Genomic DNA, 27,609 nt, shown 5'->3' on the forward strand with positions numbered 1-27,609 from the left:
TTCCTGACTTAAAGGTGGCGTCAGTTCTTGTATGTTGTGGTGTTTTTGTGTGAAATGTCACATGGAGGGATGGATGTTATAAGGTCATGGCTCTGCTTGTAAGCTGTCTGACTTTTGGAAATGTTTCTGATCTGCTAATCTGAATAAACAATTTAAGCTAGATCTTTGGTCTGTCTGCATCTGTAACTCATTTTACTGATTAGTTCAAGCAGTCGGTCTAAAGACTAAATAAATCACTGCTTCATTACCTTGTTGAATTTGTGAGATTATGGTGTTGACATGTTCTCTCAAAAGGTGTATGAGTTAATCTTTGTACACATTGGTACCAAATACAAACAAGGCCATATCAGATGTAAATGTTACTGGATATCTTTTGGAGTTCTCCCCAGTGAAGTATCAACTTGACCTACACTTCTGATGCTGTGATTCATACATCATATCATACATCAATCATATCATGCTACACTACATTTGTATTTTGTCATTTTTTTCAGGAATTAAATAAACTCAAAGATTTGTGTTGGAGATTATGTATTGGAATTTCAGGAGCAAGACCACACCTCCAAACACACTCCTTCCGGCTGTCATCTATATAGGTTCCCCTAGTTCTGCAAGCTGATCATTCTCGTTTACGTGCCCAACCCTCCCTCCCTCCTTTTCCATTCTTCAACTTCTTCACTTCTATTTAGTACATGGGGATCTGCCAGGCCCAGGAGCCACCGCCAGTCCCCTTCGAGGCCTTCCCCAAACCGCAGCTCAATTCATGTCAAAGCATTCACTTTTACCTACTAAACTGCTTAAAAAACTTAAAATGAGGACATGGGCCCAGCTAGTGAAGTCATTTTATTCACTAGTATTAATGTTATTTACAAATAAAATTACATCACAAAGAAATCATCTCTCACTCTTCTCTTGAAAATCCAGGTGTTTGCTCAGTTTTATATCCATGTTTTGGAAAGAATCCATGATTAAAATTTTCACCAAAATGTCTCAACAGCCACATCTGCAGGCTGGAGGTCTCAATTCAATTCAATTTAACCAATTGCCACGACTGGTTGGAGGTGACGGGAGGAAATCGGGACACGACACACTGTGGAAGCGAGCCAGATATTATACATAACTAACAATTAAATATCGAGAGATGTATAAACACTAGTGACTAAAAAGGCTGACTGGAAGAAGAAACACTCAGTGCATCATGAGAATACCCCAGCTGCCTAAACCTATTGCAACGTAACTGAGTATTCTGTCCCTCGGATTGTTTCTGAGGTATGTTATAGGTCGTAGTCATTATTGCTGTAAGTAACTGAATAGATGTGTCAACAAATATGTTTATTCCTGGCCTGCTCATGGCAAAAGCCTGCCAACTAGTGGGTCAACAGCAGAAACTCCTAGTAAGGGGAGAGAAGGAGAGTTTTGCTCCGAGCACTTAGCAAGGAAGGTCCGGTGCTTTTTTTTTTTTTTTTTTTTTTAATAAAAGAAGGAGTCAGAGTTTCTTTTTATTATTATTGTCAAACATTTATCACATTTTTGTGGAGCTGAATGTGTTTGAAAACCCTTTCACTTATTTACTGCCTCATATATCAACTACTACGCCTGCTGCACCCTCTCATCTTTGATGTTTGTTTTAAGGACAGAAACCATTGAAATGAACATAAACTTAAAATGCAACAGAAGTATCATGTCAGTGGCTGCCTTATCTGTATGTTTAGGATCATTATCCTCCTGCATTGACTAAACCTGAAGGACTGTTTGTTTACTTCAGTGAGAACTCTGACATTTCTAAAGTGAAATTTATTTATATAGAATAAAGGGTTAAGAAGCTTAAAAGTTGATGTAAGAACTACATTTACAAAAGGGTTCAACACAGTATCGCTCACAAACCAGTCCTCCTCCTGGAATGAAACTTGACAGGCTCCATTCACTGCAGAAACACATGATGTTGAGATCAGAGCTCAGACTAGTTTCAGTTATAAGGAAGAGAAACTCACACAGTCACTGAAATGGCAGAGAAAGGAGTTCAGCTCGACCTAGAAACCTTCTCTTGTTCCATCTGTTTGGATGTGCTGAAGGTGCTTTGTTTCTCTGACAATTCATGCTTCTGTTGCTCTTGAGATGGCATAATCTTTTTACAAGAATGAAAGTATGCTCTCTCTTTCTCCCGCTGTCAAAGCTGTTTCCTGTTAAAAGGGAGTTTTTCCTTCTCACTGTTGCCAAGTACTTGCTCTTAGGCTATATTAACTATTATAGTCACTCAGTCAGAGTCCTGGAAGGGACAGAAGTTGAGGGTTGTTACATTTTGAGCTTGTCCACTCTTTTACAATTCAGTTAAGTTGCATTTGGATTTTAAAGGTTCTGTTCAGATTTCCTGGGGGAATTTTAATCTAGCTCCATGATATAACTAAAGATTTGCAACCTCTCATTTCAAGCAGCTGCCTTTCTGCTGGGACCTTTTTACATAATCCTACTCCAATTAGGAAGTATTATTAGAAGACACAGGATGCATTTCCAATGCAATGCAGCTGATACCCAGTTATAAGATAAGATAACCTTTATTAGTCCCACACGTGGGAAATTTGTTTTGTCACAGCAGGAAGTGGACAGTGCAAAAGTTATGAGGCAATAAAAAATACAGTACACAACTGTACAGAATAGAATAAAATACTATATACAGTAGAATAAAATAAAATAAATATACAATAAGATAAAAATAGAATACAAATACAAATACTATATACAACTGAGTAAAAATACAACGATGACAGAAAGGATTATTGCACTTAGTATTATTGCATATGTATGGATGTGTGTGCTTGATCAGTTAAAGTCTTTATTATGGAGTCTGACAGCAGTGGGGAGGAAAGACCTGCGAAATCTCTCCGTCCCACACCATGGGTGCCGCAGTCTCCCACTGAAGGAGCTGCTCAGTGCTGTCACAGTCTGCTGCATGGGGTGGGAGATGTTGTCCATCAGGGATGACAGCTTAGCCGCCATTCTCCTGTCACTCACCACCTCCACTGGGTCCAGAGGGCATCCTAGAACAGAGCTGGCCCTTCGGATCACCCTGTTCAGTCTCTTCCTGTCCCCAGCAGAGATGCTGCCGCCCCAGCAGACCACGCCATAAAAGATAGCAGAAGCCACAACAGAGTCATAGAATTTCTTCAGGAGTGGGCCCTCCACTCCAAATGGTTATGGTTATTTATGAAGTCAGATGACACAAATACGACATGTCTTATAGGCATAAAGGCCTGGACAAACTCTAATTTTCTGCTTCGAATTCAGACAAAACTAACCCTAAAATTCTTAAAAACATGGCATCTAACCAGATACTTACCATGGACGGCATTACCTTGGCCTGTAGTGACACTATGAAGATTTTTGATCAGCCAAAATGATTGACACCACACAAGGACTGTCACGGCGAGTGCGATGAGCCGTGTGGGAAATAAAGGAGGATCCAAAAGCAGGCACTTGTAAAGGGGTGAGGGTGGTTTATTAAATACAAAATAAATATAGACAAACAGCAAATAGAGCACGAACTAAACTAGACTGGAAACAACTAAACTACCGAGCACAAACCTGGACAAGAATGAGAACAAGCAGAGGAGAATGACGATGGACAGCAGGGAGAACACACGGGTGAGACATGGTGGATACACAGAGAAACACAGGGGAATTACACACAGGTGGTGGACACAGCTGGGAATAATCAACAAGACGAGACAGAGGTAAAACTGAACACACTCACATGAGACGCAGACCTTCACAATAAAACAGGAACAAGAAACCATCACACTAAGACGCAGACTCGACATAGAGAGAATGACACATGGAACTAAACTAAACCTGCAAAAACATGACAACTCAAAATACTGGGTCAAACTGACCCAGAACCGTGACAAGGACACCACAAAAGATGGACATCACACATTAGTTGCACAAAAAGCTAATTTATAAAAAAATAAATAAATAAAACAACAACAAAAAAAGCCCAACAAAAGTCAAATATGTTGTCAGTTCAGTGGTAATGCGTAGTGTGTGTTCCTGTGCTGTGTAAAGCAAACAACATTCAAATAAGCCCGAATGGCCTAAAGGCTGAGAGAGGCCAACTAATACTCCCCTAATCCAAGTAGCCAATGGTGGTCCTAGCCTGTTTGGTGCCCTGGGCGAACACCCCCTCTGGCTGAGCACCTGATGGCTTTGACCTTTTCTTGTCCACCTTCCATTGGTTTTAATTTTGCACTGTAGAACACCCATCCCCCAACACGAGGATCACCACAACATAACCTAACAGACCTACACCTTAGTTCACAGATTCGCTTTGTCTAGGGTTTATTTCTGGGATTTCGCACAGCCCAGGATTCAAATCATGAATACATAATGGGCTTGGATTTACAACATTATGAATGAAATGTGCTCTATTTGGAAGCAGCCGGCCCCTTCCCCTTTCAACAAGTTGAGTGAGACTTTAAATCATCAAACAGTAAATTATAAATGTTAAATTGTTATTGATCCCTTTACCCCGGTCCTAAATTGTATATTTATTTTCTTACTCTTCTTATATATAATGTTTGTTTACTTGCACTGCTGTAACTGGAGCCTCGTCGTCTCGTCTCTCTATATACTGGACTGTATGTAGCGGAGATGACAATAAAGTTTATTTTGACTTCAGCAGCGAGCAGGCGCACCGAGGGCTCTCGCGCTCACTTTTCACGTATAGAATTTCGAAAAAACATCGGTGCAAATTATAAGTCTGTATCATGTCTGGTGTTTTCGTGTTTGTTGGTTTGTTTATATTTTGTTTTATTTTGTGAGTTGGTTATTAGATGCTGCTCCAGCCAGCCAGAGAATCCCCCGCCGCCCCGCCCTCTCCTCCGCACCTCGCAAACGGAGGGCGCCCTTACTCCCAGCAAACGGGCGATGGAAAACCGATCGGTGCCCATAGTCATCGCCAAAATGCGCTGGCTGACGTCGGGGCAGCATGAGTACGAGCAACTTTTTTTTGTTGCCCGTGATGCCGCCCCCACCACGATGCGGCCCTGGGCAACCGCCCAGTATGTTCCTCTGACAGTGCTCCACTTTTACAGTTTCAAATCCGAAAATTTCAGATTTGAAAATGAGCAGAGTAAATTTTCCTGACACACATACAACACAGATGAATGCCACATTAAGAACTGGACTTACTGTGCTGACGTGCACTGAAATTAGTGGAAAAGGATCCAGCTAACAACTGTGATCAGTGTCGAGTATCAGACAGACTTTGCATAATAATTCCAGTGTGATGTGTAAATATTGTGTGGTATTTAAAAAAAAAAGTACTGCTAAATGTAACACATAATACTTGTGCAGCTGTGCTGGAGTATCCCACAGAATTACAAAGTAAAAGCCGTGTGCGCTCAGTGTTGGCCTGGACTGCAGATGTAGTCGACGGAGCACTTCCCCAGCCGCACAGGAGAGGGCGACAATACAGAAAACCTTCAACAAATGCCCCAAAACGTAGAAGAAGCAGCGCAATTTGACGCAGTGTGGAAGTCCTGAAGAGTACGACGTCCGAGTTTCAAGGTTGATTTATCTGAGCGCATGTGCGGGCATGTCAGGCAGCAGGTTGATGAGAGCCATTAGAGTGAGTGAGTTCGGAGCTCCGTCAGTCCTCAGACTGCGCTCTGACGTGACTGTCCCTCAGCCCGGGCGCACACAGGTGAGACCCACGCAGCTGGACTACGCCGTGCAAAGGGCACACAGCAGCAGCTGCACGTCACAGTAAAATCACGCGTGATGTTTGAAACACACTCACTGCTAATGCTTATGATCTGCGTATAGAGTTTCATGAAATCATAAACCTGCATTACGGTGTGTTTGATTTTGGTGCTTGGCCTTCTGCATTACTTCTTTATTGTCTGATCATTTCCTGATAACATTTAAATTTACAGCAATTGATTACAGAGCAGTGGGGAGTAGATTTCATCACAGTGGACGTCTTTCTGAATGTGCTGCAACTAAGTTTAAGAATATAATCCACCCACTGACCGTCTTCAATGCCCTGTACCAACACACAGCAGAGCCGCTACCTGAACGCTACTCCAACAGAGGTTGATTATCTTGTTAATAATTTAACCTCACTATGAGTGACTCTGGATACTGTAGCTCCTGTAGGCCTCAAATCAGAAGTACTTGACTCCCTGGTATAATTCTCAAACACGTAGCCTAAAGCAAATAACTCATAAGTTGGAGAGGAAGTGGTGTATCACACATTTAGAAGATCATCATTTAGCCTGGAGAAATAGTTTGCTGCTTTGTAAGAAAGCCCTGCTACTGCTAAGCAGAAGACACCAAACTTGCGTTTTATCTGGCTTCACAAATTTATCTGTTCATGAAGCCAGATAACACACACCAATTAGTTAAACTGCAGGAATGTCTTAAAGACATAAAGACCTGGATGGCCGCTAACTTTCTGCTTCTTAATTCAGATAAAACTGAGGTTATTGTACTCGGCCCTGAAAATCTTAGAAATATGGTATCTAACCAGATTCTTACTCTGGATGGCATTACCTTGGCCTCCAGTAACACTGCGCAATAGCTCTAAAAGTAGTAGTAGTCATTCATTATTATCAGGAAGTCCTAAAAACTCCCTGAAAAGCCTTCATTTAATCCAAAATGCTGCAGCAAGAGTCCTGACAGGGACTAGAAAGAGAGAGCAGATTTCTCCTGTGTTGGCTTCCTTTCATTGGCTCCCTGTTAAATCCAGAATTGAATTTAACAATCCTGCTCCTCACATTACAAGGTCTTAAATAATCAGGTCCCATCTTATCTTAATGACTTCCAGCTTCCAGTTTGGATTCAGGAGACAGACACTATCTCTACTTTTAAGATTAGGCTTCAAATTTTCCTTTTTGCTAAAGCATATAGTTAGGGCTGGACCAGGTGACCCTGGATCCTCCCTTAGTTATGCTGCAATAGGTGTAGGCTGCTGGGGGATTCCCATGATGCACTGAGTATTTCTTCTTCAGTCACCTTTCTCACTCACTATGGCTGTATCCCAATTCAGGGTCTGCAGCCTTAAAGTACGCAGCCTTAACGATCCACAAGGGCCGCGTACTCAAAGACCGCTAAGGCCAGAAGTGCGAGGCTCGTAAAATGGGACGGTCTAGCCTCCGTCGCGCTGCCCAGGTTGCCTAGCAACCATGATACTAACAGCTGGAAACGTTTCATACAGCTTTGTTTGACAGAAATGAAGGAGAAAATCTTTTGTTTGTTTCTTTCTACATGAGCTTTGATCATTCTCTGTAAGATTAAGGTCAGCTATTGAACGGTGTATATTTTAAAGTAAAGGCTTTAAAACCAAGTTAGTACAAACGTCACTAATGTCACATAACTTCGCCGACATGTTGCCAACAGTAATGTTTTAATGTTCTTCATTATTAAACATTCGCACATAAATAAGTGACATAATATTCAGTACTTACTTAAAGTTTACTCTTCGGGCGCCCCTCATCCGCCGTTTTTTTTCGGCAAAATTATCCACACCCACCACTGCGCTATGCATTCTGGGATATGTTGGGCCACGAAGTCTACACCGCCACATCCTTAAAATTCAAGAAAATGAAGGACGCATTTGAGGGCCGCATTTCGAGCAGCCTTTGAATTGGGACAGCCTTCGTCGCGTCGCTGTGACGCAATCGGCCTTAAAATGCGGCCTTTAAGGCTTCAGACCCTGAATTGGGATACAGCCATTGTGTTCATAGACCTCTTTGCACTGAATCATACTTGTTATTAATCTTTGGCTGTTCCACAGCATGTCTTCATCCTGTCTTCCTTCTCTCACCCCAACCGATCACAGCAGATGGCCCCGCCCCTCCTTGAGCCTGGTTCTGTTGGAGGTTTTTTCCTGTTAAAAGGGAGTTTTTCCTTCCCACTGTCACCTTGCTCATAGGGGGTCATATGATTGTTGGGTTTTTCTCTGTATGTATGTAGGGTCTACCTTACAATATAAAGCACCTTGAGACGACTGTTGTTGTGATTTGGTGCTGCACAAATAAAATTGAATTGAACTGAATATTTGTGGAAGTCAGATATTAAGAATACTACACTAACATTGAGATGTAAAGCTGCCTCTTTAATCATAGCCAAGTAACCACATGTGAACAATATCCGTGCTACAACTGGAAATGGTGGATCGAGCCAGATATCCATAGTATTGATACCAACGCTGGTATTGGTATCTGATTGATACATTGTAGTATGTAGCCCACTGAATTGTGTTAAATATTAATGAAAAATATGCCTCCTAACTTGAAAGACATGAAAATGTTTGAACCTTTTTGTGTTGACTGTAGGGCTGCCACGATTTGTCGACTAGTCACGATTACGTCGACTATCAAAATCGTCGACGACTGATTTAATAGTCGACGTGTTGTTTGAAGCTTTGTAAGATCGCAAAAGACGCAGGAATAATAGCAGGATTTAAGAGTGTAATAACGGACTGAAACAGAAGATGGCAGCACAGCATGTACAAGGATGCCAGCTGCCGTTAAACCCCGAAGAAGAAGAAGCAGCTGTGTCCCAGAATTCATAGCGCGGCCCAGCTTAGTTTCCAACAATGGCGGTAGCTAGTTAGTTTTAATATTACTCTTATTATTCTTTCTGGGTCACAAAATAAACGTTTAACATATTTTCAGGCGAGAATGTAGCTGTGTAAACCTCAAATATCGGCTCAGTTTAGCAGGACACCACATATTTTCAAAAGCGCTCCGACGTTTTCGGAGACGTCTGTTACCCACTAGCTCGATAGCTAGCCGGGGGCTAGGTCACTAGCGCCGTGAGAACACCGGACTCCCGGCAAATTGTTTTCAAACCCACCGCCGTCTTTCGCGACTCAGGTTAAATATATATGAGTCACTTAGATAAATTAAAAATGTTGTTGTTTGGCTTTTTTTTTTTTTTTGTATTTTATTTGTTCCTGAGTAAATCGGTTTGGCTGAGATTAAAGTTATAGTTTTTACACAGCTGAATAAACGTCAAGCAGACAGCTGATTATCAGAAGTGTGAGATGCTGGAGAATATACTCCGGTGTCCTGTTATATTTTAGATAGCAAGGAGTTTATTAAACTTCACCGAAACAATCTGCAAATTTCATTAAAATTGAATAAACTATCATCTTGTCTTTATTTTTAGTTAGCACCTTAAAAGCTTAAAGCTGTAAGCTAATGATAGTTATATAAGAGCAGATGCTGCTGGTGCAATAAGCTGTAGTTTTACGTCCAGTGGATGATGATCTGATTAGTCGACTAATCGCATAAATAATCGGTGACTAGTCGACTATCAAAATAATCGTTTGTGGCAGCCCTAGTTGACTGTCACGTGTATTTTATTTATACTAGGGATGCACCGATACCGAGTACGAGTACTTGCATTTCAGTACTCACCGATACAGAGTACTTAATAAAAACATGATTTAAATTTGCAGGTAACAGCTTTAGTCCTATAATTTAACAAAAAATAAACAAGGGACTAGTTTGGAATTAAGAACATTTATTTAAAATGAAAAGCATGTTGTATGTAACATATTAAAGAATAAATAATTATAAAAAAACAAAATTTAATTTTACATTTGTTCGTCTGTTTCTCTGTTTAGAAGTTTCATTAGCACAGTCACAGCTGGGATGACATCAGAGGCTAGTGCGTCGTAGCTGCTCACTTTTTTAGTTAAACTCTTTGTACTCGTTGTTGTGTTGGGATTTTAGGTGCTTGATTAAATTGCTTGTGTTAAATGCGCTACCTTTAGAGCCTCCTCTGGACAATTTCGCTGAGCACAATTTGCAGTCCACCTTTGTTTTCGCATCTTCATTCACTTTGAAATAGCTCCACTCAGCTGATATGTCTCGCCTCGCTTTCTCCCCGCTCTGAGCTGCAGCCGGGGTGGGCACTCGGGGCCTGGGGGCAGGCACTCGGCGCCTGTGATTAACCCCTTACATGCCGCTCAAACATAGACAGGTCTCAGACCGTGGTATCGGTCCTCGGTATCGGGGGACTTTTAACGAGTACGAGTACTTTAGAAAATGTGGTATCGAGGCCGATACTGGTATCGGTATCGGTGCATCCCTAATTTATATCCTACAGCACATTTAAATAACAGAGGTTCACCCAAGTGTTTTAGACACCATTACATTTACATTCCAGGTCTTCAAAAACAAAGTTTCAAAACACATGAAAAACTAAAACTGAGACACTTTGTCTCAAAACTCATGATACCCTGCTCTCCACTACATCCTTTTTTCAGTAAAAAGTATAAGTATTTGTAAAGTGGCACTGATACTTGGCATCAGATTAATACCAGATTCTGCAGTGTCGCAGAGCACTAGCTGCAAGCATAATAGAACAGAAAGGTATGACCATTAGGGAAGGGTGGAAAAGGAACGTGTACCAACAATGACCTGACAGCACTGCTACAAAACAAGTGCAAATTCATCTCCTGCTTCCTTTCAGTTAATAAAGCCCATAAAGTCATTTTTTAAATTGACTGTTGACAAAACAAATATACTTGCCTTTTTCTGAATGATGTTAATATTGAATTCTACATGTGAATGTAGAAGTCAAATCTAATTTAATTATTAGCAAACAGTAGTACAAGTAACACTTGTTCTGATGACAGATCCTGGATAGACTTCTGCACTGGTTATCCAGTTCTCAAAGAAATGTACTGAATCACACAGGAATAAATTGGCACTGAATGAGTGTTAAATTGTCAGTGCGCCCCAGGGCAGCTGTGGCTACAATGTAGCTTGCTATCGCCAGTGTGTGAATGTGTGTGTGAATGGGTGGATGACTGAATGTAGTGTAAAGCGCTTTGGGGTCCTATGGACTAGAAAAGCGCTATACAAATGCAGGCCATTTACCATTTAAATGTCTGTACAGTACTATCAAAGTGGCAAAAGGGTAAACCCCCACTTGCGTCAGAACATGCATCAAGTGTCATTGCAATTACATTTTTTTACTTGAAATAAAAAAGCTGTGAACATGTTTTAAAGTCAGAAATCTGATTTTGTTATAGTCAATAGCAAATAAATCAAGGGTAAAATCTGAGAAATGTATCCAGTAGTTGAAGTTTTGTAGTCAAGCAGCTGTTTCTTAAGCTTGAAATGACGGTCAAATTGAAACATTTAGAAATTTTAAAGATTGAAGTAGCTAAGATTAGAATTAATGGCCCGAGGTGGACAAACTTTTGTTGTTTAAATGGAAAATGGATTGGTTCTTATATGGCGCTTTTCTGAGCACTCTACACAACTTGTGCATTCACCCAAGCACATTTTTTTGTGCTTGTATGAATGCTTTCTAACTAACATTCACACATACACTCATACGGATGCAATTTGGGGTTAGTATCTTGCCCAAGGATATTTGGCATGCAGACTAGGGAAACCAGGAATTGAACCATCAACCTTCCGATCAGTAGATGACCTGCTCTGCCGCTTGAGCTACAGCCACCCCGAAACAGCCAGTGTTTTTAACCTGTGATTATTATTCAAGTTCAAGTGATTTAAATGAAATATTTGAGTAATAGTGTTTAAAATCTCCTAATCTCTCAGCCCACATGGCATAGTCCATCTGAAGTCTCTCTCTCTCTCATATAGGTGTTGATCCGTGTCCATGCCTGTGGAGTGAACCCTGTGGAAACTTACATCCGAGCTGGGACGTATGCAAGGAAACCCACCCTGCCTTACACACCTGGCTCTGATGTAGCAGGAGTGGTGGAATCAGTTGGAGAAGGAGTGACTGCAGTGAAGGTTAGAGTACAGACGACTGTATGGATGTGATAGCAGCTACATGTCAGTGCAGTTATATAATCATGTGGGATCAGTCCTCCATCTTCTGCTTAGCATCACTTAAAACTTGTGTAAATCCAAGTTCAAGTTCATCCTGTAGAAAATACACAGAGACAATGTGAGAAGGAACTCTTAAATAAGGAGATACAGGAGGTGTGCACAGTGTGTGAACATGTGTGTGTGTTTTCCAGGCAGGGGATCGTGTGTTCACCACAGCTACAGAGACTGGAGGCTATGCAGAGTACACTGTAGCAGCTGGCGACTCTGTTTACAAGCTGCCTGATGCTTTAGACTTCACACAGGGAGCAGCCATCGGGATCCCGTACTTCACCGCCTACAGAGCTCTGATCCACAAGTAAGACACACCTGTTCTAATCAGGGTGAGCTGTAGCAGGATTCCACCATCTGCAGATCTTAAAGAGCAAAGCAATGAAATTCAATATAATATTCAATTTAATATTTCTAATTCAAATTACAAGGTCCAGTAAAAATCTTTTAGTGGGCTTATATAACAATAGAAAGTGCTGAAAAAGTAATGTCAGCTAAAATATATTATAACAACAAGAAATACATGTATCTCTTCCTGCATATGACCAAGTCTACACAGCTGCGTGGTACTTATACTGCCCTCTGGTGGTCAAAACCTTGATCTTCTTCCTTCCACACTGACAAGTCCAGATATATGCATATCCCAACTCTGAACATACATCATGTTACAAAGGAAAGATCAATGTTTTTAATAGAGGGGGTGGTTAATTAGTAATGCAGCACCATACTGTTAACTTTCACCTTCTCTGTGGGTTTTTTGTGTTGTGCAGAGCGCACGCCAAGGCTGGAGAGACCGTTCTTATCCATGGAGCCAGTGGAGGGGTGAGACTCTTCTTCAGCTCTAGGAGATATAGCTCCAATTTCTAACAAGTCATCATTAGGCTGCCCTAGATCCCTAAAATATCCTGCAAGGATGCCAAAGTATAGTGACACCAATCCGATACATCTAAACATATTTTAGGAGCAGCTGTTGTATTAATCTGTTTTTAAAGCCCGAAAAAGATTTTGAACACTTGCAGTGCTTTCCTGATCTGTAGGTCACGCTAAAACTTGTTTTGCCTTTCTTTCCCTTCAAAAGTTGAAGTGTTATGTGTGTGAGTGGGTTAAGGGAGAGTATGATGGAGAATACAGTGGAACCCCGACTTACGAAATTCATTTGTTCCCGAGGGTCTTTCGTAAGTCGAAGATTTTCGTAAGTCGAAGCACCCATCGTGCCTTTTGAGTGAGGCGATGCTGAACGATAGACTATAGACTAATTGCTAACTAGAACAACAATACGTCGTTCAAGTGGAACAGCGAAGCGCAATTACGAAAGCCAAGGGGTTGTCACATGATTCGGAAGGCATTCTGGGCATTCTGGGCTCGGCCAATCAGAGCCAGCGGATTTCGTAAAATGGGCATTTTGCCGTAACACGGGCAGAAATATTGGCGTTCAGTGCCTTCGTAACTTGAATTTTTCGTTTAACAGGGTATTCGTAAGTCGGGATTCCACTGTATTACAAAGTTTGTCCTCGAGTCTAAATACTTCATTATGCATTATGAAAAATATTACAATATTGCACACAAAATACTAAAGGAATGAGCAAAATGTGTAGAAGGAAGAAAAGTAGTCCTGATACTGATCCCTGTGGGACCCCATATTTGATAGTTATACTTTGAGATTTTTACCATTTACACACACATATTGCTCCCTTTTCTTTAATTTAATTTGATTACAAATATCATTCACACCTAATGTAAGGGAGCTTGACTTCTGTTTTTATCTCTTGGTGTAAAAAGAAAGAGTTTTAAAAAATGGCTTTTGTTTATAAGTGACACACTGAAGAGGGCTAATAGTTATGGATAGATTTTCTTTTCTTGAGATAAAATATTTAATAAAACTGTTGGTAATATTTTCATGATGTGGAACATTTCTGGCATTTTACTCGACCCTGGTGTCATTGAGCATATTTGTAAGATGTGTGCTATACCTTCAAATCATACTGCCTGAAGGAAGCATGTACAGTAGGATGCAAAAGTTTGGGCAACCTTGTTAATAGTCATTATTCTCCTGTATAAATCGTTGGTTGTTACGATAAAAAAATTTCAGTTAAATATATCATATAGGAGACACACTCAGTGATATTTCAGAAGTGAAACGAAGTTTATTGGATTTACAGAAAGTGTGCAATAATTGTTTAAACAAAATCAGGCAGGTGCATTAATTTGGGGTCCACAAAAAAAGAAATGAAATCAATATTTAGTAGATCTGCCTTTTGCAGAAATTACAGCCTCGAAATGCTTCCTGTAGGTTCCAATGAGAGTCTGGATTGTGGTTGAAGGTATTTTGGACCATTCCTCTTTACAAAACATCTCTAGTTCATTCAGGTTTGATGGCTTCCGAGCATGGACAGCTCTTTAACTCACACCACAGATTTTCAATAATATTCAGGTCTGGGCTGAGATGGCCATTCCACAACGTTGTACTTGTTCCTCTGCATGAATGCCTTAGTGGATTTTGAGCAGTGTTTCGGGTCGTTGTCTTGTTGAAAGATCCAGCCCCGGCACAGTTTCAGCTTTGTCACTGATTCCTGGACATTGGTCTCCAGAATCTGCTGATACTGAGTGGAATCCATGTGTCCCTCAACTTTGACAAGATTCCCAGTCCCTGCACTGGCCACACAGCCCCACGGCATGATGAAACCACCACCATATTTCACTGTAGGTAGCAGGTGTTTTTCTTGGAATGCTGTGTTCTTTTTCCTCCATGCATAACGCCTCTTGTTATGCCCAAATAACTCAACTTTAGTTTCATCAGTCCACAGCACCTTATTCCGAATGAAGCTGGCTTGTCCAAATGTGCTTTAGCAAACCTCAAGCGTCTCTGTTTGTGCTGTGGGCGGAGAAAAGGCTTCCTCTGCATCACTCTCGCATACAGCATCTCCTTGTGTAAAGTGCACCGAATGGTAGAACGACGCACAGTGACTCCATCTGCTGCAAGATGATGTTGTAGGTCTTTGGTGCTGGTCTGTGGGTTGACTCTGACTGTTCTCACCATTCGTCGCTTCTGTCCATCCGAGATTTTTCTTGGTCTGCCACTTTGAGCCTTAACTTGAACTGAGCCTGTGGTCTATCATTTTCTCAATATGTTCCTACCTGTGGAAACAGATGGCTTAAATTTCTGAGACAGCTTTCTGTATCCTTCCCCTAAACCATGATGGTGAACAATCTTTGTCTTCGGGTCATTTGAGAGTTGTTTTGAGACCCCCATGTTGCTACTCTTCAGAGAAAATTAAAAGAGGAGGGAAACTTACAAGTGACCCCTTTAAATACTCTTACTCATTATTGGATTCACTTGTGTATGTAGGTCAGGGGTCACTGAGCTTACCAGGCCAATTTGAGTTCCAATAATTTGTTCTAAAGGTTTTGGAATCAATAAAATGACAACAGTGACCCAAATTATGCGCCTGCCTGATTGTGTTTAAACAATTATTGCACACTTTCTGTAAATCCAATAAACTTAGTTTCACTTCTCGAGTATCATTGTGTGTGTCTCCTATATGATATATTTAACTCACATTTTTTATTGTAACAACCAACGATTTATATAGCAAAATAATTGACTATTAACAAGGTTGCTCAAACTTTTGCATCCCACTGTATAATCTAAACAGAACTGGTCCTATCACAGAACCTTGTGGAACTCCATAATTAACTTTATTGTGGGAAAAGGATTCTCCATTTATATAAACAAATCGGAGTCTATTATATAGATATGATTCAAACCACTGCAGTATCTGATGTGTAAAAGATTTAAGACCATATTAGTAAACCTCCTGTCTAATAATCTTGACATCTAAAACCTAAGGATAAGGTAAAATACATAAATGCAGTACCTTATATATAGTATCTTGATTTAATGTACTTACTCTTATGGTAAAATTATGTTGTTTGACCTTTTCTGGCCTGATTGTGTATGTCACTGCTGTATAACTAACATGAAAACAACTAACCAGGGTAACTTTTTCCCCAGTTTTTTACACTTGTTTTTAATACAAGATTGTGTTAGTTTATGAACTAAAGAGTAGAGATGGACCGATCCGATATTACGTATCGGTATCGGTCCGATACTGACCTAAATTACTGGATCGGATATCGGAGAAAAATAAAAAATGTAATCCGATCCATTAAATATCACGAAAGCACCTCGCAAAACTTGCAACACGCCGTAACTCACCTCAGAACGTTAGCAGTCGGAGCAGTATGCATCACGTGATAGAGCGGCTGTGGCATGCCGGACCTGTCGGTGGTCTGGATAGCATGTGGAGCTTCGCTAGCAACCTGCCATTTCATCTCCGACAAAGTTATCCCCGAGAGAAGTAAAGCAAGTGTGTAAGTCCATCTCTGAATGTTTGTAAAGCATTCCCACGTTAAGCTTAACAAGCGACTGCCTCTCGCTCTCCGGCTGCTACTTCAATCGTGAAACTGCTTAAATGATCAGCTGATCGGCTTTTCTGTCTCTCGTTTGTTTTTGGTCCACTTTGCACCAGAAAGAGGAAACCAGCGGCTGAACAACAGCAGAACGTTTAAGCTTGATAAGCTGTTGTTAGAATTTATTTAATATTTCTTTCTACACCAGGATCTTTTTCTACGTAGCTGACGCTGGTAACTGTGCAGGGGCGGATCTAGCAAAGTTTAGCCAGGGGGGCCGATAGGGCATGAACAGGGAAAAGGGGGCACAAAGACATACTTTTCTTTCTTATTCTCATTTAAAATGTCGAGCTTTTAATAAATAATTATCTGACACCCAAAGTTTTAATTTGATGTAAAATGAATAGAAGTCAATTACTGTATATAGTAACTATTAAGTCTAATATATACCCTAGTAAGCTATAGTACTTTTTACTTTGGGAAGGTACCATCTGTGCAGTCTGCAATTTTGTTGAAGAAAGATGTTGAATCTATTTAATATTTCTTGAAAAATAATTGATTTCTGTGCATTTTTTTTCACACTGCATCAAATTAAGGTTGATTACGTCGATTAAGCATCATGAGGTGGCGCGTGAGGGGTGGTTCCTTATTTTTTATTTATTTATGTTTGTTGTTGCTGGGAGTTGGAACCCTATTAGTTAGGTTGCTTAATATTTACGCTAAGTACTCTTTAAAATACCAGAATAGGGAGGATGGTGTAGGTCTAAGTTTATTAGATTGATCAGTATTGCTGAACTATGAAATATTTTTTTTGTATACAGGTATAACAGAATAGCTTTAGTGTAGTTGTTGTTTTAAATGTGAGTATGAACTTGCAGACTTGCAAAATGCAGCAAGATATTTTAAAAAACAGTTTTGTTGATTAAAAAACACTATATCGGATTCATATCTGTATCGGCAGATATCCAAATTTATGATATCGGTATCGGTATCGGACATAAAAAAGTGGTATCGTGCCATCTCTACTAAAGAGATGCAGTTTTCTAGAACAAATTGTCTTTAATCAAATAATATAAACAGAAATGGAGTAAATAAATACTGTAAATGTGGGGCTTTTTGACTTTTTTACTGTTACATAAATACAGTGGCTTGCAAAAGTATTCGGCCCCTTGAACTTTTCCACATTTTGTCACATTACAGCCACAAACATGAATCAATTTTATTGGAATTCCACGTGAAAGACCAACACAACACGTGAGAAGTGGAACGAAAATCATACATGATTCCAAACATTTTTTACAAATAAATAACTGAAAAGTGGGGTGTGGGTAATTATTCAGCCCCCTGAGTCAATGCTTTGTAGAACCACCTTTTGCTGCAATTCCAGCTGCCAGTCTTTTAGGGTTTGTCTCTACCAGCTTTGCACATCTAGAGACTGAAATCCTTGCTCAGTCTTCTTTGCAAAACAGCTCCAGCTCAGTCAGATTAGATGGACAGCGTTTGTGAACAGCAGTTTCAGATCTTGCCACAGATTCTCGATTGGATTTAGACACCAGACAGGTCAGAGATAAAGTTATTGAGAAATTTAAAGCAGGCTTAGGCTACAAAAAGATTTCACAAGCCTTGAACATCCCACGGAGCACTGTTCAAGCGATCATTCAGAAATGGAAGGAGTATGGCACAACTGTAAACCTACCAAGACAAGGCCGTCCACCTAAACTCACAGGCCGAACAAGGAGAGCACTGAGAGGCCCATGGGGACTCTGGACGAGCTGCAGAGATCTACAGCTCAGGTGGGGGAATCTGTCCACAGGACAACTATTAGTCGTGCACTGCACAAAGTTGGCCTTTATGGAAGAGTGGCAAGAAGAAAGCCATTGTTAACAGAAAACCATAACAAGTCCCGTTTGCAGTTTGCCACAAGCCATGTGGGGGACACAGCAAACATGTGGAAGAAGGTGCTCTGGTCAGATGAGACCAACATGGAACTTTTTGGCCAAAATGCAAAACGCTATGTGTGGCAGAAAACTAACACTGCACATCACTCTGAACACACCATCCCCACTGTCCAAGAAAACCTCTTGGAGTCTGCAAAAGACTTGAGACCGGGGCGGAGGTTCACCTTCCAGCAGGACAACGACCCTAAACATAAAGCCAGGGCAACAATGGAATGGTTTAAAACAAAACATATCCATGTGTTAGAACGGCCCAGTCAAAGTCCAGATCTAAATCCAATCCAGAATCTGTGGCAAGATCTGAAACTGCTGTTCACAAACGCTGTCCATCTAATCTGACTGAGCTGGAGCTGTTTAGCAAAGAAGAATGAGCAAAGATTTCAGTCTCTAGATGTGCAAAGCTGGTAGAGACAGACCCTAAAAGACTGGCAGCTGGAATCGCAGCAAAAGGTGGTTCTACAAAGTATTGACTCAGGGGGCTGAATAATTACCCACACCCCACTTTGCAGTTATTTATTTGTAAAAAATGTTTGGAATCATGTATGATTTTCGTTCCACTTCTCACGTGTGCACCACTTTGTGTTGGTCTTTCACGTGGAATTCCAATAAAATTGATTCATGTTTGTGGCTGTAATGTGACAAAATGTGGAAAAGTTCAAGGGGCCGAATACTTTTGCAAGCCAGTGTATATTCTTGCATTACTTGTACTACCGTGGCTCATCAGCTTTAAATAAAAGTGACTAGAAATGTGTGTTAAATGAAATTTAGCTACAATCAAATACTTTCTTCATCCTATAGGTGGGCATTGCAGCCTGTCAGTTGTCCCGTGCTCTGGGTCTTCAGGTTTTTGGGACAGCAGGGACACCAGAGGGGATGAAGTTGGTCCTTAACAATGGAGCTCACCTGGCCTTTAATCACAGACAAGAAGAATACACAGACAAAATCACGGTATTCACTCACATAGAAGTCAAGTGGCAGGAAAAACTCGTTCTGACCTTCTGAAAAATGCTCTGTGTGTTTATGTATTCCAGGAAGCCACAAAGGGCCGAGGTGTAGATGTGATAGTGGAGATGCTGTCAAATGTCAACCTCAGTAAGGACCTCCAGATGCTGGCCTATGGAGGGCGAGTGATGGTAGGACTACAGTTTTTCTTTTTTTTTTATAGTATAGTCGTGGGATCTTTTACTGGTTTATCAGTTTACTACTCCTCAGAAATGTGTTGTTAACAATCCAGCTGTGGTGGACTAATAATAATTATAGTACAATATTAAAAACAGGACAGCTATAAGGAAACACTCACTTCACTCCACACAGGGAGTAGTCAGCTGTTGTTGACATATCAGGGTGTGATAAATACATCAGAGGGTTCCCCAGGCTAAAATGTCCTCTAGCAACAATCAACTACAAAGCAAGAGGTGAGAAGCAAATAACAGACAAAGCAAAATCTGTCCTATTTTTGACCTGAGTTGCTCACGTTCTGTTTCACTTAAGGAAGCCTCCCGCTGTACAGCCCGTGCTGCTTGTAACTGAACCGGTTGTAGGTTGTCAATGTAAAGTTGTTGATGCACCTCTATTACATCATTAACTGTACAAATGTCCATACCAACATAAGAAAAGCTGTCATGTTCTTCACGGCCCACAAGGAAGGTAGATTTCAGTACAGGAATGATATGAGTTGCAAAGTGACTTGAACCAGCCCAAAGGAAATCATCAACGTGACATGCAAGCACTCCTGTAACCTCAGATTGTTCATTCTGCCAATAGAACACTGCAGGATCAACCTGTGATATTTTACCACCAGTTTTGAGCATAATGTCTTTGACCTTATTGTACCAATAAAGTGAAGCATCTGCAAGTCCATAAACACACTTTTTCAGTTTCCATAGAACATTGTCCTTGCCAGCTTCAGGTGGGGGACGAAGATAGATGTCTCTTGACAGTTCCATTCCCTGCAAGAAGGCAGATTTAATGTCCATTGAATTTACTCTCCACTTGTTTTGACATATCACAGCTAGCACCAGTCTGAGGGACTCAGACGCACATGTTGGAGAGTCTTTCTGTAGTTCTTTAGTATTTGCCTCTTCAAACCCCCGTGCCACAAGTCGAGCCTTTGGGACAACACCATTAGTAGTTTCTTTGAGTGTACAGACCCATCTAGTAGACACACATTTTTGACCCAGGTCTTTCACTTCATCAAACACACCATTACTTTGCCAGCTCTCAATCTCCTGCTGCTTAGCAGAATCAAAGGAAATATCTTTTGTTATGAGTACATCTGCATCTCTGTTTTCAGCTTCAGTGCAAAGACCATCAACAAGTGACATGTCTACAGCTTTCTTTTCACCTTCACTACCATCATGCTCAAGATATTGCACATTGTACCAGTTTTTGTATTGCCCTTTTGCTTTTCCCGCTCTGCCTAGCACTCTGGCTGTGTGTTGAACACCGTTGTCTCTGTTGGTAAAAGCAATCAGCTGTCCTGATCTTAACTTTACATTTGCAGAGACGTGATCAGTGGGTGTAGAGGGCTCATTTGCAGTTTGTGTGACAGACATGTTTTCTGTAGTGTTGGTTTCTCTGTCAATAGTATTTAGTATTTATTTATTTATTGTCATTGTCAAGAACAATGAAATTGCGTTTGGGGCTTCCATACAACCCAAAAAAAAGAAGAAAATAATAAATACCCCTTAAAACCCAAGTGTACATATTTAACCCAGTGTGACTCCAATGCAATAAGACAATCCTTAGCAATAATGTTCGTAGAAATTCAGACAAAGACCTGAGAAACATGACAAAATACAACAATGCAACCCATTCAATATTATTGTACTGTGAGATATGATATCAGATATGATAGTTATCTATTTAAGAAAGAGGGGGGGGGGGCAGGAGGGGGAAGAGAATAAAGATATGATGCACCAATGCAGACCAGTTCATTGCTATTAAGAAGTTGGATATGGTTATTGTCCGTGAGAGGGGGGCAGAGAGTTCAGGAGCCTCACAGCCTGTGGATACAGGCTGTTGGCCAGTCTGGATGTTCTGGCCTGTATAGACCTGTACCTTCTCCCTGAGGGCAGCAGATGGAAAAGGTGGCGCGCAGGGTGATGTTGGTCCCGCAGGATACTGTGCACCCTCCTCAGACAGCGAGTGGGGAAGATATTACTGATCTCTGGCAGACTTGTTCCAATAATTCTGCCAGCTTCTTTCACCACCCGCTGGAGTGCTTGCTGATCGGCCTTGGTGCAGCTGGGGAACCACACTAGAAATCCATACGTCAGAACACTGCTGATGGCACAGTTGTAGAAGTTCAACATCAGAGATCTGGGAATGTGTGCGCTCCGCAGTCTCCTCAGGTAGTAGAGGCGCTGTTGGGCCTTCCGTGCAACTGAGGTGATATGGTTGCCCCAGGACAGGTCCTCGGTCACAGTTACCCCCAAGAATTTAAAACTGCTCACCCTCTCCACCGCCTCACTGCCAATGAAGAGAGGAAGATGGTTGTTATGACCCCTCTTCCGGAAATCTACAATGATCTCCTTGGTCTTTTTGGTGTTTAAGACCAAGTTATTGTCGTGGCACCATGACTCTAGTTGTTGCACCTCTGTCCTATAGTTTGTCTCATCATTGTTGGATATAAGTCCGAGCACTGTGGTGTCATCTGCAAACTTAACAATGAGATTGGACGCGCAGGAGGAAATACAGTCATGGGTGAAGAGAGTGTATAGCAGAGGGCTCAGAACACACCCCTGAGGGGCACCGGTGTTGACCACAAGGGTGGAAGAGGTGTTCTTACCCACTCTGACACTCTGTCTACGGTTAGTGAGGAAGTCCACAATCCAGTTGCACAGAGAGGAGTTAAGTCCCAGTTGGTGGAGTTTGGGACAGAGTTTGTATGGCCGGATGGTATTAAAAGCCGAGCTGTAGTCTACAAAGAGGAGCCGTGCATAGGTGTTCCTGTGTTCCAAGTGCTTCAGTAATGTGTGCAGCACTGTGGCGATCGCATCCTCGGTTGACCGGTTCTCCCTGTATGCAAACTGGTGCGAGTCCAGGGATGGTGGAAAAGCAGCTCTGATGTGTTTAATGACCAGTCTCTCCAGGCATTTGGCGGGAATGGGGGTGAGTGCCACAGGTCTGAAATCGTTCAGACATGTGACATTTGACTGTTTTGGGATGGGAACGATGGTTGCTGCTTTGAAACAGGATGGTACCAGTGAACAGGACAGCGAGGTGTTATATATAGAGGTGAAGACATCCGCCAGGTCCGCAGCACAGTCTTTTAGCACCCGGCCCAGCACTCCATCTGGCCCGGCCACCTTCCTGGTGTTAATGCTCCGGAACACACGCCTCAGCTCATGAGTGCTCAGGACCGGAGCAGGGTCGGTTGAGGGGAGAGGGGACAGGACAGGGTCGGTGTTCTCCCTATCAAAACGGGCATAAAAGAGATTTAGATCCTCAGCCAGAGTAGAACTGTCGGCTGAGGGTGATGGTGTTCTTCTTTTGTAGTCCGTGATAGCCCTGATGCCCTCCCAGACCTGCCTTGGGTTTGTGTTGTTCTCAAACCTGGCCTCGATACGCCTCCTGTGCTGCTGCTTGGCAGTCTTGATGCCTCTTCTCAGGTTGGCCCTGGCAGCACTGTATGCCTCCTGGTCCCCGGATTTGAAAGCGTTGTTCCTTGTTCGAATAAGTTGTTGAACTCCGTGTGTCATCCAGGGTGGATTATTAGGGAACACACGGAATCGTTTCCAAGTTGTTACATTGTCCACACAGAAACAGATGTAGTCCAAGACAGTGGAGGTGTAACTGTCCAATGCGACACGATTGTCAGTGTCCTGCACCTTGAATACATCCCAGTCTGTGCAGTGGAAACAGTCCTGAAGCATCGGAATAGCATCCTGCGGCCATGTTCTCACGGTTTTGGTTGTAATCCCAGTGCTCTTGATCTTTTGTGTGTATATTGGGTGTAGCAGAAGGGAGAGATGGTCTGACAGACCCAGGTGGGGATAAGCCTGGGCTCTGTACGCATTCGCCATGTTGGTGTACACCTGGTCCAACGTTCTATCTCCTCTGGTAGCACACTTCACATTACGGTGGAAATTGTGAAGTACAGATTTCAGGTCCGCGTGGTTAAAATCCCCAGCCGCAATAAAGACACTGTCCGGGTGTGCTACCAGGCTGTTATTGATGCTGCTGCTCAATTGTGCTAACGCTAGCTTAGCATTAGCATCTGGTGGAATGTAAACAGCGCAGATGTAAACGGCAGAAAATTCCCGAGGGAGATAGAATGGACGGCACTTTAACACCAACAGTTCTACCTCTGTACTTCACAGTCTTTCCGTTACCGTGACATTCGTGCACCAAAGGTTGTTAATATAGATGCACAGCCCCCCGCCAGTCTTCTTACCCGAGTCCGCAGACCTGTCGGCTCGATAGGCGGTGCGGCCTGCTAGATCGATAGCCGCATCGGGAATGGCGCTGTCCAGCCAGGTTTCAGTGAAAATCATGCACGAACAGTTATTAAAAGTCCGTCGAGTGGCGATCTGCAGTCGTATTTCATCCAGTTTGTAACGGATTGAACGGGCGTTGGAGAGGAATATGATCGGGAGTGGTGGTTTAAACGGACTAGTCTTTAGCCGTGCCCACAGGCCTCCCCGCTTGCCTCTCTTCTGCCTCCGATCGCAACGTCTCCTCCTGCGGCTTGCTGTTGCGGGTAGCCCAGCAAGCCGCAGGAGGAGACGTTGCGATCGGAGGCAGAAGAGAGTCAGTGTCATCATTTTCAACTGCGTCTTTGTTGTCATCATCAGTAGTACTGTGTGGTATTTGTTTATGTCCAGTCTGTGAATCCACTTTAGTCAATCTTGACTGGTGTACTCTTACAAGAGTCCCCCCATGTCTTACAAATACAACAGTTCCATCCTGCCCAATAACTACACCTCGACCCTTCCACTCTGTACAGTCGACTCATTTGTAGTATACTTTATCTCCTGCCTCATATTTGTCATCTGTAGGCCTAAGTTGTTTGCGTAGTGCTCTCCTGATCCTTTCTGAACACTCTGCCTCAGTAAATGCTTTCCTGGAAGCATGTAATCCTGAGATATGTTCAGCTACTCTTGCACTTACAGTTGTGCCCTCTAAGGCAGGTGGCTTATCCATCAACACAGAAGGAAGGTTGGGGTTTTGGCCAAACACAAGTTGATGTGGACTATAACCATGTACATTAAGCATACTGTTTTTGGCCATAAGGGCCCAGTCTAGCGCAGTGTGCCAGTCACATCCTCGTTCCTTTTTTACCTTCAGGAGGATTTCTGTAAGTGTCATGTTATGTCTCTCCAGTAGTCCGTTGCTCCAGGGACTATACCCCGCCGTTGTTTTTTCCTCAATGTTGAAGTTTTCCCGATTGTCTGTGTTGTTGAACTCTCCGCCGTTGTCTGTGTAGAGCCGTCTGGGGGCACCGTGAATGCTTATCCAGGTGTGAATGAAGGAGTTGACGATCTCTGCAGCTTTCTTTGTCTTTACTGTACTATGTAACTATCTAGCCACTTCTGACCACAAACTGTACGTGTACATGCAGTATCAATAATGGCTGACCCCAGTGCCTCAGTCAGGAAGATTTCAGAGTCTGTCATTGAGGCTTTAGTGTACAAAGTAATGTTACACTCCTCCACTTTCCCATCTTCAGTTAGCTTTACTTGGTCACCATTACGATGAGGACAGTCTTTCGCCCAGTGGTAAGTGCTCTGACAAATAGCACATCTTGTTCGCTTGCCAAACTTGTCAACTGGGTTGGTACCTTGTAGTGGTTGTCGCTGTCCACTCCATGACGAAGTACCGTTGTTTCGTTTGTATTTGGGACCTTTTTGTTCCGTAAGGAAAACTGCATCTTGGTTCAGTTGAATTCCGCTGAAAACTCCGGTTACTTTCCCTCCGAAAATCCGTTTCAGTGCAGACTTCATAGACGCAAACGTTAAGTCCGTGCACGCTGTCAGTGCAAGCTGTCGACTTTTCTCATCAAGACAAGCTGTATCTAGAAGCTTAAATGCTAGCACAGCGTCAGGCAGCGTCATGTTGTACTTTTTCATCCGGTTATAACGCTGTTCAAAGTCTTTAATGTAGTCTGCCATGGACACACTGTGGTTCTTTGCAATGGAGTCAAAACACGAGTAGGCTTCATAAGCGCGGTCTTTCTCTTCTCTCTGAAACACCGCGTCAAGTTTTGCAAGTAGTATTTCCATACCGTCATCTTTGTCCAAATCTTCCGCGGGTATCTCCATGGCCGTTTCTCTGGCTCTTCCCTCGAGCCCCAGCGCCACCGCGAGTGCCTGTTTCTTTTTATCCAGCTCCGTAACTCGTCTCCAGATATTGACTTCATTCTTCCAGCATTCGTATGGCCTGGCTTCATCAAACTTTGGTAGTACTTTGTAATTGGAAACCATCCTCTGCTACCAATGTTAACTCAAAAGACACGACGTCGTACTCTCATTCACAGCGCTTTATTCGTTCCGCCATTTTTCATACGGACCACAACAACAACACTTCGCGGGCAACAGTACTCTCGCGATAAAACAGAAAATAACAAGTTAACATTTCTTACCTTGGCCATGTCTCTGAGTATTGCACACCTTGTGCTTTTGGGCACTCCAGTGATGTTGCAGCTCTGAAATATGGCCAAACTGGTGGCAAGTGGCATCTTGGGGGCTGCACGCTTGACTTTTCTCAGTTCATGGGCAGTTATTTTGCGCCTTGGTTTTTCCACACGCTTCTTGCGACCCTGTTGACTATTTTGAATGAAACGCTTGATTGTTCGATGATCACGCTTCAGAAGCTTTGCAATTTTGAGACTGCTGCATCCCTCTGCAAGATATCTCACTATTTTTGACTTTTCTGAGCCTGTCAAGTCCTTCTTTTGACCCATTTTGCCAAAGGAAAGGACGTTGCCTAATAATTATGCACACCTGATATAGGGTGTTGATGTCATTAGACCACACCCCTTCTCATTACAGAGATGCACATCACCTAATATGCTTAATTGGTAGTAGGCTTTCAAGCCTATACAGCTTGGAGTAAGACAACATGCATGAAGAGGATGATGTGGACAAAATACTCATTTGCCTAATAATTCTGCACTCCCTGTATCTACCAGAAATGTTCTGATATACAGTTATATACAGTAGTTTACAAACACTCATTAATCATACCTCTACTTTGCTCTTTTTCTTTAGGTTGTTGGCTCCAGAGGATCTATAGAGATCAATCCCAGAGACACCATGATTAAAGAGAGCAGCATAGTGGGAGTGGCCCTTTTCTTTGCAACACCGGTACAAAATAACAGCATCACAAAATTTGTCAGTAATCTAATTTTTTTTAAATTTCATTTTAAAATTTTGTTTTTAATTCAGTTAAGCCTATTTTCCAGAGTAGGTTTGATTGTTATTATTTGAAAATGTTTAGTTTGTTAAGGTTAGTGTTCCGTGCTATTATTGTTATTATTTTTTATTTTATTTAGTTTTCCAAGTAAGCAAAATCATGCACATTGGTAATGCTACTGCCAAAACCTTTGGCTATGACTCCATACATGATACATGATAAATATGTACAGAATTCTTATTCCGTGCCCCACTTGGTGATTTGGACATCTTTCTTCTCCCCCTGCTCCTCTCAGGAGGAGTTGAAGGAGTGTGGAGCTCTACTGTATGCAGGGATGGAAGCTGGTTGGTTGCGTCCGGTCGTCGGTTCCCAGTATCCGCTTGAAAAAGCTGCCCAGGCCCACCATGATATCATTGAGTCTCCCGGGGCTGCTGGGAAGATGGTCCTGACTATGTGACGACCATGTAATGGGTCACAGGTCACCTTTACAGTTTTTACAGTTCAGGCTGTTTTTAAATGGGTGATACTTTAATAAAAATTTTCAGGAACAGTTAATGTTGTTGTTTGTTGCTTCTATGGCAAAAATCAGTTTGCTAGATCACAGAAAATAATGCAGAAAATCCTTAGGCTGGATTTGTTTTTACTTTACCATCATGGTGCGATTTACCAATTGGATGAAACCTTACTGTAGTGAAGTTATTTCTTTAGTTCGTGTTAATATACTTTTGTATTTCTAAAGCTGAATTTAATAGTTTTTTTTTTCCAGAATGATCAGAGTGTTTTTGCAGATCTCTTCATAAGGTCTGTTGTCACTGATTTTAGGTTTAGTTCTTGTGTAATTTGGCATATCTCACTCTTTTCTTCTTGTTACCCTTCCTTATGAAGGGCATCTTGACAGCCAGCCTTCGCCTGAGAGCATTTGTGATGAGGCTTCATTAAACAGTAGATGAATAAACTGAAGGACTCCATGCATATATCATGTCCTGTGTCACGTCTATTCTGGTGTCTTTCACCCTTTT

General features: G+C 42.1%; 1 protein-coding gene across 2 annotated transcripts; it reads left to right on the forward strand.

Annotated features, from left to right (window-relative positions):
• The first annotated feature begins 5,486 nt into the window (after positions 1-5,486).
• On the forward strand, positions 5,487-27,145 carry LOC147331928 (zeta-crystallin-like). 2 transcript variants are annotated; one of them, XM_086290534.1, is made up of 8 exons: positions 5,487-5,698; positions 11,628-11,780; positions 12,011-12,174; positions 12,638-12,689; positions 19,031-19,180; positions 19,264-19,365; positions 26,446-26,568; positions 26,886-27,145. In XM_086290534.1, the coding sequence occupies exons 1-8, from the start codon at positions 5,591-5,593 to the stop codon at positions 27,045-27,047; spliced, it is 1,014 nt and encodes a 337-aa protein (XP_086146660.1). In that variant the 5' UTR covers positions 5,487-5,590; the 3' UTR covers positions 27,048-27,145. The 2 variants fall into 2 exon arrangements, with proteins under 2 accessions (XP_086146660.1, XP_086146661.1); XM_086290535.1 differs by having other exon boundaries at positions 5,488-5,698; positions 26,446-26,541.
• The last annotated feature ends 464 nt before the right edge of the window (positions 27,146-27,609 follow it).

The sequence above is a fragment of the Aulonocara sp. 'chitande type north' Nkhata Bay genome, linkage group LG4 (genome assembly GCF_057382095.1).
Source record: "Aulonocara sp. 'chitande type north' Nkhata Bay isolate Kocher_YH1m ecotype deep benthic linkage group LG4, A_spYH_male_GT1.1, whole genome shotgun sequence".
Lineage (NCBI taxonomy): Eukaryota > Metazoa > Chordata > Actinopteri > Cichliformes > Cichlidae > Aulonocara > Aulonocara sp. 'chitande type north' Nkhata Bay.